We start from the raw sequence: 14,508 nt of genomic DNA on the forward strand, positions 1-14,508 counted from the left end.
CTTTGAAATGCCGTGAGTGTGCTGGGAAAAGTGGACACCTGCACTGCACTTGCTATCATCATGCAGCTAAGGGAAGACCTAAATTAAACCCCCAAACCACTACAACAGGAGATGTATTATTAAATAATCAGAGCCACACAGGATGTAATTTATTCCAAGCAGAGCCTACAGAGTGTATCAATGACAGTAAGTTCCAAGTTGATTGCTGCTATGCAGCACTTTAGTCTTAAAATTTTAAAACCTTTATTCAGTTTACCTCTTCATTTACTGTAAGTACAGGGCTTTTTTTAAAAAAAAAAGATGACAATGGCTTTGTTTGGATTACATCTTCAAGTTCCTTTTTATCCTTAATAAATTACAGATTTAAAAGAATGAGTTCCGTTCTTTTTTATTAATCCAGGAACATGCGCAAGTCTTTTTTTTTTAATCTGAAAAAAAAAAGATTTGTAAGAGACGGTCCATATTAAACAGAGCAATTCCCACTAGAAACCAGAAGAGGGCAGTTGTTTTCTTCAGCAGCTACTGTATGTCGAGGAAACGGACATTGTATTACAGACAACAATATCGGAGGAGTCTGTTTTATGAATAGCTTGCTGAAAACAATATTCAATTCCTGTGTTATCTCACTAAAATCTTTAAAGTGCCATTTGTAGGGACGAACGAGAGCTCAGTGTACTTAGAAAACATGTCAATGAATACAGTAGTCCAAGTTATATTTATCAAACCTCATAAATTCATCAATAACATTGTTGGAGATGGACAGTGCCAATGTATAAGTCTACATCTGTATTTGTTTCCCTAGCAAGTACGGCTATGAATTCAACTTAATCTGTTGTGAATTTCTCATCTTTTTAAGACCAGAGTTTAATAATCTTGGATTAACCACCTACAAAGCTTCTTTACTCATGAAAAAAATGTTCAAAAGGACAGAAAAGATGGACATTGCAAGATGTTTCTCACCCTTCAAAAAAGGCCATCTACAAGGGGGAGAAAAAGCAAATGCAGGAAATGACTGCTCACCAACTTACATCCATCCATTTTCTAACCACTTCATCCAGTTTAGGGTCACAGGGGAGCTATCCCAGTAAGCAACAGATGCAAGGCACCTGAGGCAAACCCAAAGAACAGGGAGAACATACAAACTCCACACACGTAGCACCACAATTCCTGAATTGAACCTAGGACCCCAGTGCTTTGAGGCAATAATATTACATTAAACAACATAATGTTAGTAATATTCACAGTGTTGTTTGTGGGCACCTCCAGCTTCATAAACACAAAGCAGGACATACTGGTATAGGAAATGAACCCTATAACACATGCGTCTTATGCCTTTATCAATAACCTGCCCTGTGGGATACTCACACAGATCAAAATGATGCCTCCACACCCCTGCCACTCGATCTAAACAGGGCAGGTTGTGGTTCCGTTCAAAACCCTGATCTGCAGACAATGCAGTGCAAGCAATGTCTTTAGCACGACTCTCACCTTTAATTAAACTACTCTCATTTATCAGCCTTATTGACAGTGTATCAGAGGCCACTGCTGGAGTGCTGTAGCTCATGTTTAATACCACTCGCTGATGCACTCCACATTGCTGAAAAAAAATAAAAATAAAATACAAATATCTGGCAATTCACATAAATTAATGTAGGAATATTCGGTCGAGACAGTTAATGCCAAAAGAAGCGGTTTGCAGTGAACGATTATGGCCATCTCGCATTTGTAACCCTTTTGGGTCTTAACATGTCTGTCAGTGCAGACTTTCAAGAGGAATGACATGCCATGTGGACTACTTAACTAAGAATCATGTTAAGCAATAAAAAAGGAGACTTCCAGAAAGCCACTAAATATAAAGCTTATATAGTTTTGCAAGGAAACGCAATATAGTCACCTATTCGATGCATTGAAGTTACTATCTCTTTATCATGCAGAGAGCAGTCCTACGGAATTTTCTACCCTGCAGTTATATGACATTAGCACTAAAAGAATCATTAATCCTGGATAAAATGAGGGGTCAATTAAATTATTTCCCTACAAAGGCCTAAAAGCGAATACAATATAAATAGGACAGTTCTTCATAGCATTGTGTATGGAAGAAAACATTGTAATTAAATCATATATTACAATGTTGTCTTACACATCTTCTTTTATTTGACAAATTTTAAATGCATTAGCTGGTCAAAAGAACTACAAGAGAGAGTATTAAAATTAAGTTTTTTTCTTCCCCTGTAATCCTTTTAATTGATCTGTACAGCATGTAGCAGTAAAATAATAACTTATGTTTTACTATTCAGAAGAGTTGGATTAAAATGTACATTCTTATTCTTCGATGAAATTATGATCTCAAAAAACACAGATGTATCCTTGCAATAATGAAACCGGAGTCAACCCAGTATTCACGTTAAATTCTCGAATTTTAAGGTCGCGCGTCTTCTTTTATTTAACATACAGTAATATCATTCCTTGGAAAACACTAGATGGCGCTACAGAACAACAAAAAATAAAAAAGTCTTTATTCTCTGCAGCATATGAGCATCTAAATAATATTTACCCTCTTTTACTATAAAAGTACAGTGTTGAAAACGCATTTAAGTGTATTAATAATACACGACTGCCTGGATTATTTAAACTCAATTTGTAAAGAAAACGTGAAAGGTGCAGGAGATTATAAGAAACTCCTACCATTAAGGTAGCTCGAGGCTGCAGCAATCCAGCGTTCCATTCTGATCACCTGATCGGGCCGAGCGCGGATCACGTGATCCCTGCTCCATCCTCGCCATTTTGAGTGCCGTGTGTGTGAGTTCACTGTTACTGGGAAAGGAAAAGATCAAAGTCTTGTGTTTGCCGAGGCCAAAGATCATTGAAAATCGTGTTATTGGATCAGTAAGTATCTGCTCTACGCGTGACAGTCTTGTGATGCCGAGACACTTATTAAACAAGAGAACTGGTTCTGTTTGCCTTTATTTGTGTGTGTGTTTGTAGTGTGGAAATCTGACTCGTGGATGGGTTAGCCAGTACAGTTGTCATGATGTCCTGCCCCCTTTTCCCACATTGGCATTTTTTTGAGAGCGTTGCTCTCGGGTTGCGCGATATATAGCCTAAACGCAGTTCAATTTAAACGTTGTACTACTTTCCTCTGGATTGGTACTCTTATTAGAAAGCATTTGGTGGGCAATATGTAGTTCACCGGCACCCCTTAGTCATGAAGTACAGCTATGTGATATCTACTGAGCATAAAATGCATGTCGACCCAAGCACATATTTCTGATTTATTTGATGTTAACCTGTATTTTTTTCTAATTTCCCTTTATTTCTAATGGTTTGCATTCTTCGTGTTTAAGGTCCTTGCTAATCCTTGCTAGCCGCTGTTGTATCTTCTATGTGTTCGGGAATCGGTAAAAAAATGTATTCCCGTGGAAAAGTCATTCAGCTCCTCATTAGCATGTTTCCGTTATTAAGTAAATTATTCTATAACCGTATTTCAGCATTTCGCGAATGTGGCTTGAGGTGATGAGAAGTGTGAACGGATGATAACGTGTAACTTGTTGTTGCGGTTATCGGCATTAGTCCCCTTGCGGAAACTTCCAGTAAGTTTATCTTACAGTGTCATTCTGAAGTTTGTGCCTTCGTTTGTGGCGACGAATCAAGGAACATGCCCTTGATGTTGAAAGCAGGCGTGTGTTTTCCCCCAGAAAAGTCATATTTGATGATTGCAAGAAGTCATTGACCGACATTCTTTCAATATATCCATCGACCCAGATCCAATATATTGTCGTGTGTTCCAGAGTTACATGAAAGAACAAGTCGAAACTACTCTTATATCCATAAAGAACATGGTGCTGGATAATGTTAAGCCATATTCGGGGATGTAATCTATATTTGCCATTACTAATAACTGGGGTCTTTTAACTTCCTAATTGGAAATTGTGGATTTTGGCTGGATGTCTTTCATGACCCTGAGAAATCCCACCAAGATTGATTGAAATCAGCACCTGAGCTAAACTTGACCAGCCTCAGGCAGGAATAGCAGTGGCAGTTAGTGAGTAGCTGGGGGAAGGAAAAAGCAAACACATGTTGGCTTATATAACTATATATAGAACTGTGAACATGTCTACATTCATAAAATGTAATTCACTCTTTTTTTAGGAAGATTAACTCTTTGTGTAAAATTGAGGATGCTGATAAAAGTGTTCATGCTTTGTCTTGCATATGCCAGCAAGGTTATGTGTATGTGAATTGACGCTGGCATCATCTTAATTTTATCTCCCCTTGAAATACTTCCAGAGCAGTAGAGATGTCCCTGCCTGTGCAAAAGACTGCGGTGATGTACTGATTATTCCTTCTATGTTCTGTGTTTTTAACCTTCTTCGTCCTTTGGTTGCAGGGATGGAGGAGAGCAGCAGTATTGCAGTTCTGGTGCCCCACGGAAGAGCACAGGATGCCTTGCTCATTCCTGAGAGGGCAGTAAACGCATGTCTGCAGGGTTCTGATGGGAAACAAAAGCAAAAGGCCACCGACTCCCTCATCCAGGTCATAGAGAAACTGAGCAAGATAGTTGAGAACAAAAGACCCAGGCGCTGCTCGCTATCCGGGAAGAAGCGACCTCACCTCACTTGCACGTCTGCAGCTGTGGAAAGCAAAGAGAACTACGAAGTCCCCTCGAAGATGGCAAAAGACTCGGATGCACTAAGGTGCAGTGAGGAAGTGCGGGAGGAATACTATATATCGGAAAATGGGTACGCGAGCTGTGGCAAAACGATCACCTGCTACCAGTGCAGTCTGTGCAAGTTCATCTCCCCAACCCTGAGCTTACTGAAAGACCACATAAAACAGCACGACCAGCAGAACGAGGTGATCCTGATGTGCTCTGAGTGCCGCTACACGTCCAAGCACCAGGAGGATCTGGAAGCCCACGTGAGGGTTCACGTAGAAAATCAAGAGCAGCTCAAAAGCTTGGACCCACATCACACACGGGAGATCCGGATTCTCTCCACAGCCGATGGCAAAGAGCTGGCGTACGCTGGGGGCTTACAGGTGAATATCGAAGGGGTGGAGGCCAGCGTAAGTGTGGACAATTTGGACCTTCAACCCGTGAAGAAAAAGTGGTACACCTACGAGCAGTACGGCATGTACAGGTGTTTGATCTGCAGCTACACCTGCGGCCAGCAGCGCATGCTCAAAACCCATGCATGGAAGCATGCTGGTTTAGTTGACTGCTCCTATCCGATATTTGAAGACGAGTCTGAGACCTCTTGCGTGGTGGACTCGACGTCAGGCCCTCCGGTGGATGAGGCTGTTGTAGTCCTCACTCCCGTGAGTAAGCCAGAGACATTAAACAGTGCTCCTTCCTTTCAAATCAAGCTATGCACCTCAGGCACAGACAGTGAGGACAAAGCTGCTTTAGTCCCAGCGGTGGAGGAGAGTGCTGAGGAAATGTACCATTCAAAAGTCCCTGCAACAGAGGAGGAGGTGGTCGAAGAGCAGGTTGCCTCCGATTCAGAGCAAGATCACAGTGCCTCGGACAGTCTCCTCTCCTCTGCTCAGAAGATCATAAGCTGTAGTCCCCACCGAGCAGGACATGTGAATGTCATAGTGGAACGTCTTCCAGGAGCTGAAGAAGCTATTGCAACCAAGCCATTCTTGATAGACTCGCGCATAGAGGGGGAGAAGAGGTCGCTGACTGAGGATTCGCCGGTGTATTATGAAGATGACCCAGGAGATTATCAGACGAGTAAAGGTGGCGTTGCCGTAGAAGAGGTGGTGATCGGATGGTGTAACAACGAGAAGCAGCAGAGTGAAGACGAGGCTTCCAAAGATTCATCCACCGCGAGCGATGAAAACATCCCACCGGTCCGCAGGAGGACACATTCCGAGTCTTTGAGGTTGCACTCCTTGGCGGCGGAGGCCCTGGTCGCCATGCCAACTAGAACCCCCGAGATGATGAAAGCTAGCATAAAGAGCATCGTGGAGCTGAGTAGCCAGTCCCCAGACACAGGTCAAAGATACATCGACATCGCCAGCGCCTCCCCACACAAAGTGACCTCGGCTGTCCGAAACGCCCCGGAAGAGTTCACCAACATAAAGGAGGCGGGCACAGCGCTGGTCAACTTGGAGCTGCAACCCAAGCCCAAAGAGGGAATCCCCGAGGGTCCCGTGAAGATGGGAATCAGCATGTCGCTGCTGACCGTGATCGAAAAGCTGAGAGAAAGGACTGACCAGAATGCCTCGGATGAAGACATCCTCAAAGAGTTGCAGGATAATGCCCAAAGCCAGCCCAACAGCGATACGAGCTTGCCGGATGGCAACCTGGTGGAGTTCATTCCAGACAGCGATCGGCCTTATCGCTGCCGCTTGTGCCGTTACACTAGTGGCAACAAGGGGTACATCAAACAGCATCTTAGAGTGCACCGTCAGCGCCAGCCTTACCAGTGCCCCATCTGTGACCACATCGCTAATGACAGCAAGGACCTGGAGAACCACATGATAAATCATTGCAAAACCAGAATGTACCACTGTAAGCAGTGCAACGAAACATTCTATTACAAGGTAGGAAGTAAGACTGCTGGAAGGAAATGAAGCTGTGGTACACTACATCAGTAAGATCAAAAAGATTAGATCAATCGTTTGCTTAAACAGGGAACGACATTTGTGCAGCTTGAAAGAGTTCCTTCTGCAGAGCTGGGTCTGAGTAGGGCAGATGAATTGAGATTTTGGAAAAGTTTTAAAAGTGATGAGAAAATAGGTGGGTATTTGTTTTGCTTTATGATGCCTCTTTGTGAGACTAGAGCAAGCTAAAAAAAGAGTGCTGTGGAATATCAATGCATCTGTGGAACCTCTTTAAAGGTTAGTTGTTCTTTTTTATCATAACACATTGCCTGTTTAGCTCTCATGATTTTCAAAACATATTTTAGAGTCAGCTGAGAAATCATGAACGAGACCAGCATGGATTGCCTGATGCACTGGCAGCTTTGCCTTCTGTTACTGAGACAGCAGCAACAGTGGAGGAGTCTGAAGAGAAGAGTGCAGAAGAAGGTAAGATTGTTTTGCTGTTATTGAAGTGTGTGTAATACGGGGGAATTCCTATGGGATACTGTAAATGGCCATAAAACTATGCAATAAGACGGTTTCTTAAATAAATCAATGAATGCTGAGTACTGTACTTAATCTGTGTAAAAGATTTCACTTGTTAAATTGAAAGATCTTTTGAGTTGCAGTTTCTATAGCCCAAAGCCTATAAAAAGCAAATTGAGCTTGATTTTACCTTGTTTTTGCAGGTCTGACCAGTATTCAGAAAATCTACAAATGCGATGTATGCGACTACACCAGCTCAACGTATGTGGGGGTTCGAAATCATAGAAGAATTCACAACTCTGACAAGCCATACAGGTTTGTAAGATGTACCTTATCCCTTAACACACAGTTGCTAGACTATGATTACAGGAACAGATATTAATATGAGAAGGCTAATGTAGAGGCCAAAACTGGGTGGCATTCATTAGCTAAATATATTTATATGCACTTAAGACATTTAAGTTAATGTTGGTTTTAATTCAATATAATTTTTAAAAAATTAGGCAAAAAGAAACATACGTTGTCAAAAGATGGCATGGTGTTATTGTAGTGAGACCTGGAACCTGGAAAATGTGTAATGGTAAGTAGAAAGTAAAAGATCCCTTAACTGTTCAATACTGGTAATAACTTTATCTGTAGTTTACACACACTCGGGATGGTGTGTGTATATGAGACATACTACCCTTTGGAACCAAGCCATATGTTAAAAGCTACTGAAAACAAGTAACATATTGCATGTCTTTCAGCTACACCTTTGTTTTTAGTTCAGTGTGTGCAAATCAGGTCTCTAATGACTGACACACAAAACTGTAACCTCAGGCCATATGTTTTATGGAAAACAAGCAATTCACTGCTGTGGTTCTTCATAAAAGGTTGATCTTTGAAATGCTGAGCTTAAAGATAAGAAGTTTTGTTGTTGTTGTGATTTAGTAATGTGAAATCAAATTTATACCAAACATTACATCAATGCCAAAATAACTACTGATGATTATTTTGCAGTAGAACTATTTGTATGCCTATGCTAAAAGACATTTTAATTGAGTTATTTATTTTTAATTATTAACTTGGATTTAATCAAATCTGGTGTAGATCGCCTTAAATTGAGCACAGATTGCTTAATGACCTTGATGCGTTAGATTGCCAAAGCTGTAGACTTAGAAGATCAGCCACTTGGAAAGCACAGACATTTTCCCTTCTATGGTTAAAGGAGCTTATTAATTAAAGGTCCTAAAACAATTTTTTCTGGCAACTGTCAGAGCAGGATCTTGCTGATAATGTCTTCTGTTGGATAGCATGTCTGCTCACAGGAGAGGTGTTGTCTTGATGCTGCTTCTCCGTGGGAAGCCATACCCGAATCTGTATGTGAATTGCTTGCAGGTGCTGCAGCTGTGACTTTGCGACGACAAACATGAACAGCCTCAAGAGCCACATGAGGAGGCACCCACAGGAGCACCAGGCCGTGCAGCTGATGGAGCAGTACAGGTATGGAGATTCAGCGTGTTCAGGAAAAAGGAAAAGGCTACACACGTCGCACATAACCTTTTGTGTGACTTCTGGAAGTTTACTTTGCTTTCTCTATAACCATTTTGCATCCCATAATTAGTACTCTTCTTGTTACTGCTGTTTGAAATAATGAACTTGATCAATCCCGATTGGGTTGGGATTTGGCAGATGTTTTAAATCAATCCACAGAGTACATGCAACCGTTTGCAGGTGATTGTGGATGGTTAATGATGCTCTTTTCCATAAATGTCACCTCATTTCCATATGCTTTGGAAATATCAGATTGCCAAGCCCTTTTTGATACATGTAGTCATCCATTTAGTCTGGTCACGTTGGCACTGATGGAGACTGTCGCTACTTTGTGAGAACTTCCAGCTTCATCATTGGCTAATGAGGAGGACATTACATAACTCGGTAGTTGTAAGCCAAAACTACAATCCTGCTGAGCTGAACCTGGCAGTCAACATCTGGGTGCATTCTGGACATCATAGTGTGGAGAGGAGCTTCACCAGTTTACATGTTACTAATGCCAGCACTGGAGGTACATTAAGTGCTGTAGCTTAAGCCGTATTCTCCATGTTGTGAATCGGATATGTATTTGATCTCTTTATTTTGTTTAAATCGCAAGACAGTCTTCTCTAATTGCTTTTGGTAAGTTAAGTAATTATTTTCTGCAGTTGGAAATATCAGGAACATTAATTGGTCTAAGAACACTCTGATAGCAACTATAATGAACTGTAGTGTATATACATAAGCTATGATATTGTGAAAATCCTATTCTGTCAGAATCCATAAGAGCAACTTCTAGTTCTGCAGGCTATATGCAGGTACTGGCAAGAGGTTTGCCTACTGTTCAGTAACACAACCTGTTTGTTCCATGTTGTAACTGAAACCTTATAAATGTCTTTGAAAGGTATCTAATGTATCAAACTTTAAAAAAAAAACTTCTGCAGCAATATGATCTTTTGCGTTTCATGTTGTTTAGTTGCCATCCTTTTTCTAGTGATATCTCTGACTTTTGTTCTTAAAATTTGATTTAATTACATACCCACCCATCCAGAAACCTCAATTATTTTTAATCTTTCTAGCGACTCATGAGGGAAAGAGAAAGGCCAACATTTCTCTTTGAAAAGTCCACCATATTTCACAGGAGACAGTCCTGAGTGGAGGAGAAGTGGTGAAGTACATTTCTCACAGACCTCCCTGCAAGTTATTGACCACAAAACCGAGAGGACCCTGACTCTCTAATGCCAACACTACCCAGGTCCATTCCGGACCGCTATTTCGTGACAGCCAGTCCAAATCAGTTGGTGACATGTCTCAGCATCAAACCTGCAGCATTTAGATCACAAAAAAGTCTTGAACTTTCAAATGTTAAGAATGATCTGTAAGCATGGGTATAGGTTTTTGCTAAATGCCTTTCTGTTCTTTTTCCCAGATGTTCTCTCTGTGGATATGTGTGTAGCCACCCCCCTTCTCTAAAATCACACATGTGGAAACATGCTGGTGACCAAAATTATAACTATGAGCAAGTCAACAAAGCTATTAATGAAGCCATTTCACAAAGCAGCAGGTGAGTTTAAGTTAACTGATCTCAAAAACGTATGGGTTATTATAGAACATACGTCTTTATTAGTAGACTAGTAGCAATCTGTTCATTCTTTTTTTGCATTTAGCTAAAAGCAGCTAGTATTACCAAATTCACACCATTAAAATATAGTGGTTGTTTTTGGGATACTGTGTATATGTGCAGACAGGCTTTCTTCATGTTCCTTTATGTCTTCCTCTAGGTCTCCATGTTTAACTCAGAAGCAGGCTGCCATTGTTGAACCAGTTGTGGAGAGACCTTGTGGCAGAACAAATAAAACAGATCCTAACCCTCTGGCCTCCACTCCTGAGGAAGGCGCAGGGGCATCAGAGCCACTGCAGGGCCCTTGTGTGGCCACAAGACCCCAGAGCGCTCCTGAGAAAGGAGGTGTGCCTGCCAGGGCAGGGATGGAGTACTGTGTGCTGCTTTTCTGCTGTTGCATCTGCGGGTTCGAGTCCACCAGCAAAGAGCACCTGATGGAGCATATGAAGGAGCACGAAGGCGAGATCATTAATATAATTTTGAACAAGGAGCAGAGCCCCTAGCTGCTGAAGCCGGAAGGGGAAAACACAAGTTGGTCAAGACCATGGGGCAGGATGCCTGTCTTTTTGTTATCTGACTTCTTCTGGAGGGCTTGACCTTGGACTGCTGTTTGATGAGCTGTCCTGCTTCCGAGCTGTAGCGAAGCAAAAGCCAGCTTTGCGGCCGTCTTTCCTTTCCCACTCAAACGCAAAACTTGACAGAGTTATCCATTACGTCACAAAGCAAAAAAAGTTAGCAAAAAAGTTTCTGCTTTTTATACTTTCTTACACTTCCTTAATAATGTACATATCCTGGACTTCCTGATTTTTTTTTTTATTTGAATTTAAATCAGACATAGTTTGAATGTTCTATGAAAAGTTTTGAAAGGTTGTCTGCTACCAAGCATATGTAGATTTGGACTAAAGAAAAGGAAAACATTGCATACCTCATTAAATCCATTTATTTTGTAAAAATAGATTCCATCCCATTTCAAGGGGTTATATTTTTCAAACATGATTAAAGGCAGCTTTAGTTTAAATATGGTGTAATACTGTAGAATGGTGTGAATCACACATTTGAACCACAAGTATACATAGACCACATATATAACGTGTTTGTGGACAATATATATATTTGGTTCTATGTATATTTAATGTATATGAATAGTACTGACAGCACCAGTTTTCTCAGATCTATAAACTTGCAGAAGCTTTGTTGTGTATATTTTTCTTGAGTGTGTATTGCCCAAAATATTTATTTAATTTATATTTATGCATGTAGTTTTCCGTTATTGAAACGGCAATGCGTTTTAATCTCTCAGATTGGTGCTATTGCCTCTCTGTCCTAATGAAATGTTCTCAAGAAAGAGCTAGTCAGTCATATAAGGAAAGTACCTTATTTTTTGAGTAGTATTGCAATGAAATGTAGTGAAATACTTGAGTTTGTATTGTTTTGGAAAAATACTATATGTAGACGTAACTGACAATATATCTATATTGTTCTTTGGTCCAATATTCAGTTTGACTTTTGAGGTATTTTGTTGACATTCTTATAGTATCAGTTTTATTCTGATCTTCTGTAATGTAAAAGGCAACATTTTATCAAAAACAGCAAACTGTAAAATGATGCCTATGAATGTCGGAATATTCTTATCCATGATGTATAAAGAAAAAGCTTTGTATAAAATTAAGTTCTCTAATGTTAGGTTGACGTTGTTATAGTTGTTTTTTTACATCATGCACGTAACTTACGTTTGCTACTTTTCATCAGGTGTAATCAAGTGACACCTATTTAAAACTTCTAAGACTTATACATGTAGTTTATGTTTTTTAAATGTTTTGTTGCTACTTCTTATTCTTATAATATTTCACTGTCTCTAAAAGGAGGTTACCTCATAACACTTCATTTTAATGAGGGTCGTTTAGTTCTAGAATAGAAATTAAACTGATTCTGGAAGCGGTTTCAATGCTAATCTGTATGGACACAAATTAGGAATAGTTCCCATTTTGTATTTGTTTAGGCTATTTTTTTAAAATTATACATGTAAAACATACTTTAAATGTTTTTAGAGGCTTGTCATTTGATATCTTCTCACCATAAGCAAAATAAACTTCATGGGTTCAGGTATGAACCCACTTTTATACAGTTAGACATAGGCCATCTAGGAACCCTGAATAATTCAGTGTTTTAGTCTTTGTCAGGCCATGCCTAATGACTCATTTTTGAGGGAATGTTGTTCTCATTAAGTTGCTTATACTGTACATATTTTGTGTTTCAACTCACATGCTTAATTTTCTCCAATATTTATATAATTGCATAAAGGTTTTGCATAGATGGCAAGTTCTAAAAGACCGACAAGTGAATATCTGACTTATCATTTGCTATGTATGTTGTTAGAAAAAAACAACATTCTTTTGCAAATATGATAAGGATTATCTTGCAAAACATGGCTTTACTTTGCAGGTATTACCAGCCCATTCATCAAACATGTCAACATTGCTGCAAAGCTGGGATGGGCTTCAGTGTAATTTCAGTACCTAAAAGTTACCTGCATGGCTATAAGAAACTATGCCTTCACCATGAAAATGAAAAGGCTAAAATTAGTTTCTTCTGTTTTTCAGCTATTGATGTGAATTTATTAACTGACGTTTTACAGCAAACAAAACCATACTGACCTTTTTCTTCTAATTTTAAAATGCTACGTTTTGTACGTGTACTGACACTTTTTATTCAGGGCTGAAAACCCTTTCTGTCTTCACGTAAGAACAGTTTGGTTGAAAAGTTATGAACTGTGTTAATTAATTGGAGAATTTAATTAAATAAGTGACCTCTATCAACAGAACTGAAAAGCGTGATTAACATACCCAATTATTTTCATGCTTAATTTACAATGCAAAATGTTTCTCAAGTCAAAACCCTTCAGATTTCTTTATTTGCATCACATCATATGCCAAGATTCTATTTAATATTTTTGCATTTTAATAACTTCATTTCTTAACATCATATCCAGAAGCAGGTGTGAATACATCTCTATGCAATGTCCCCCAGGCATTGCATAGATTTTTATCAATAATTGCACTTAAACCCATTAACTAACTTACCTGTTATGTCTCCACAGCAGTAGATATTAGATATTTTATGATGGTATTCTTTTAATGAGACAATGCCTGGATTCTAAGATGTTAAACTGCATTAGGATTTATGACATAATTTGTTGCAGAACATACAATTGTAAAAGGTAGGAATATTGTATTTGACAGTAGTAGCAAGTCAGAACATGACTGCATTGGTATATTACTGAAAATATAATTTTTTAAAACAGATTTGTTTATTTAAATTGAATTGTTTTTGTTTGACTTTCTGACTGAAAACAGTTTAAATTAGGTACCACTGCTTTGTTTTTCTTATCCCATAGGCTCATTTATTTCATTTTTCACTGTAAGAAGTTAACATTCATATTAGCCTTTATATTAGGAATGTGTGAGGAAAAAAAAAAGGGCGCAGATAGTGGTTGTATGACTGAAAGTGACAAAACTGGTCTGGGCCAGCATGTAAAATATGTATCCTGCAGTCATTCTCCTGCGTGCCTTCCATTTCATAAAATTCACATAGATTTGCCACTCATTTGAAATATTGTGATGTATATTAAAACACATGGTACTGTATTGATTTATACCGAAATGCTTCTTATGTATAGTATTGCAATGGATGTGTTTTTTTAAGAATATCTATATTTTTAAAATGTCTGATGAAACACTAATTTTTTTAGCCAAAGCATAGAAAATCTTCAAGGCTGTTTTGAGATACGATTGGTTATTCTTTCACTGTACATAGTTGATGAACGGTTAATATTTGTAACTTAATTCAGCACATTAAGCTGCATGCCTTAATGCCAAAAAAGAGTTGCAAAACTATGGTCTGATCTTGCTTTTCATTGTTTTAGGATACATTGTAACTACCTTCAGAAAGCTAAGCAAGAGTAATTTATTTGCTTTATAGACTGTTATCTGTTACGACTTTGCCATTGTATTTTGGTAATAAATGGTTTTAAAATAGGTCTTTTTTGTTTCTTTACAAGCACCTTGACATGAATGATGTAACTGAAACTTGTATTTTATCCTGCTTCCAGATAGTTAACTCAATCTAGGACCCTCTTATGCCTGCTCTTCACTTTTTGTTCAGAGCACTAGGCTATAAAAAAGCCCTTTATGTGTACATGACCGAGTTACCATTACAAAGATTTAATACCGTACTTTTCTAAATTGAAAAAAGCACCCATGAGCTCACATTATTCAGTTACATAGTGAGATATTAATTAATTC

At 39.1% G+C, this 14,508-nt stretch overlaps 1 protein-coding gene and 1 long non-coding RNA gene across 2 annotated transcripts; one reads left to right on the forward strand and one right to left on the reverse strand.

Moving 5' to 3' along the window:
* Positions 1–1,028: 1,028 nt before the first annotated feature.
* On the reverse strand, positions 1,029–2,760 carry LOC148644510 (uncharacterized). Its single transcript, XR_015928778.1, has 3 exons — positions 2,686–2,760; positions 1,489–1,597; positions 1,029–1,106 (listed from the first exon to the last, which is right to left on the reverse strand). It is a non-coding gene; the product is annotated as an uncharacterized LOC148644510 (long non-coding RNA).
* Positions 2,761–2,769: 9 nt separating this feature from the next.
* On the forward strand, positions 2,770–14,241 carry znf507 (zinc finger protein 507). Its single transcript, XM_088614499.1, has 7 exons — positions 2,770–2,886; positions 4,388–6,549; positions 6,915–7,035; positions 7,278–7,389; positions 8,452–8,556; positions 10,016–10,150; positions 10,368–14,241. Exons 2-7 carry the CDS (start codon positions 4,390–4,392, stop codon positions 10,708–10,710), a joined length of 2,976 nt encoding a protein of 991 aa, XP_088470625.1. The 5' UTR covers positions 2,770–2,886; positions 4,388–4,389; the 3' UTR covers positions 10,711–14,241.
* Positions 14,242–14,508: the final 267 nt, after the last annotated feature.

Source organism: Lepisosteus platostomus, chromosome 20 (genome assembly GCF_059453375.1).
Source record: "Lepisosteus platostomus isolate fLepPlt1 chromosome 20, fLepPlt1.hap1, whole genome shotgun sequence".
NCBI lineage: Eukaryota > Metazoa > Chordata > Actinopteri > Semionotiformes > Lepisosteidae > Lepisosteus > Lepisosteus platostomus.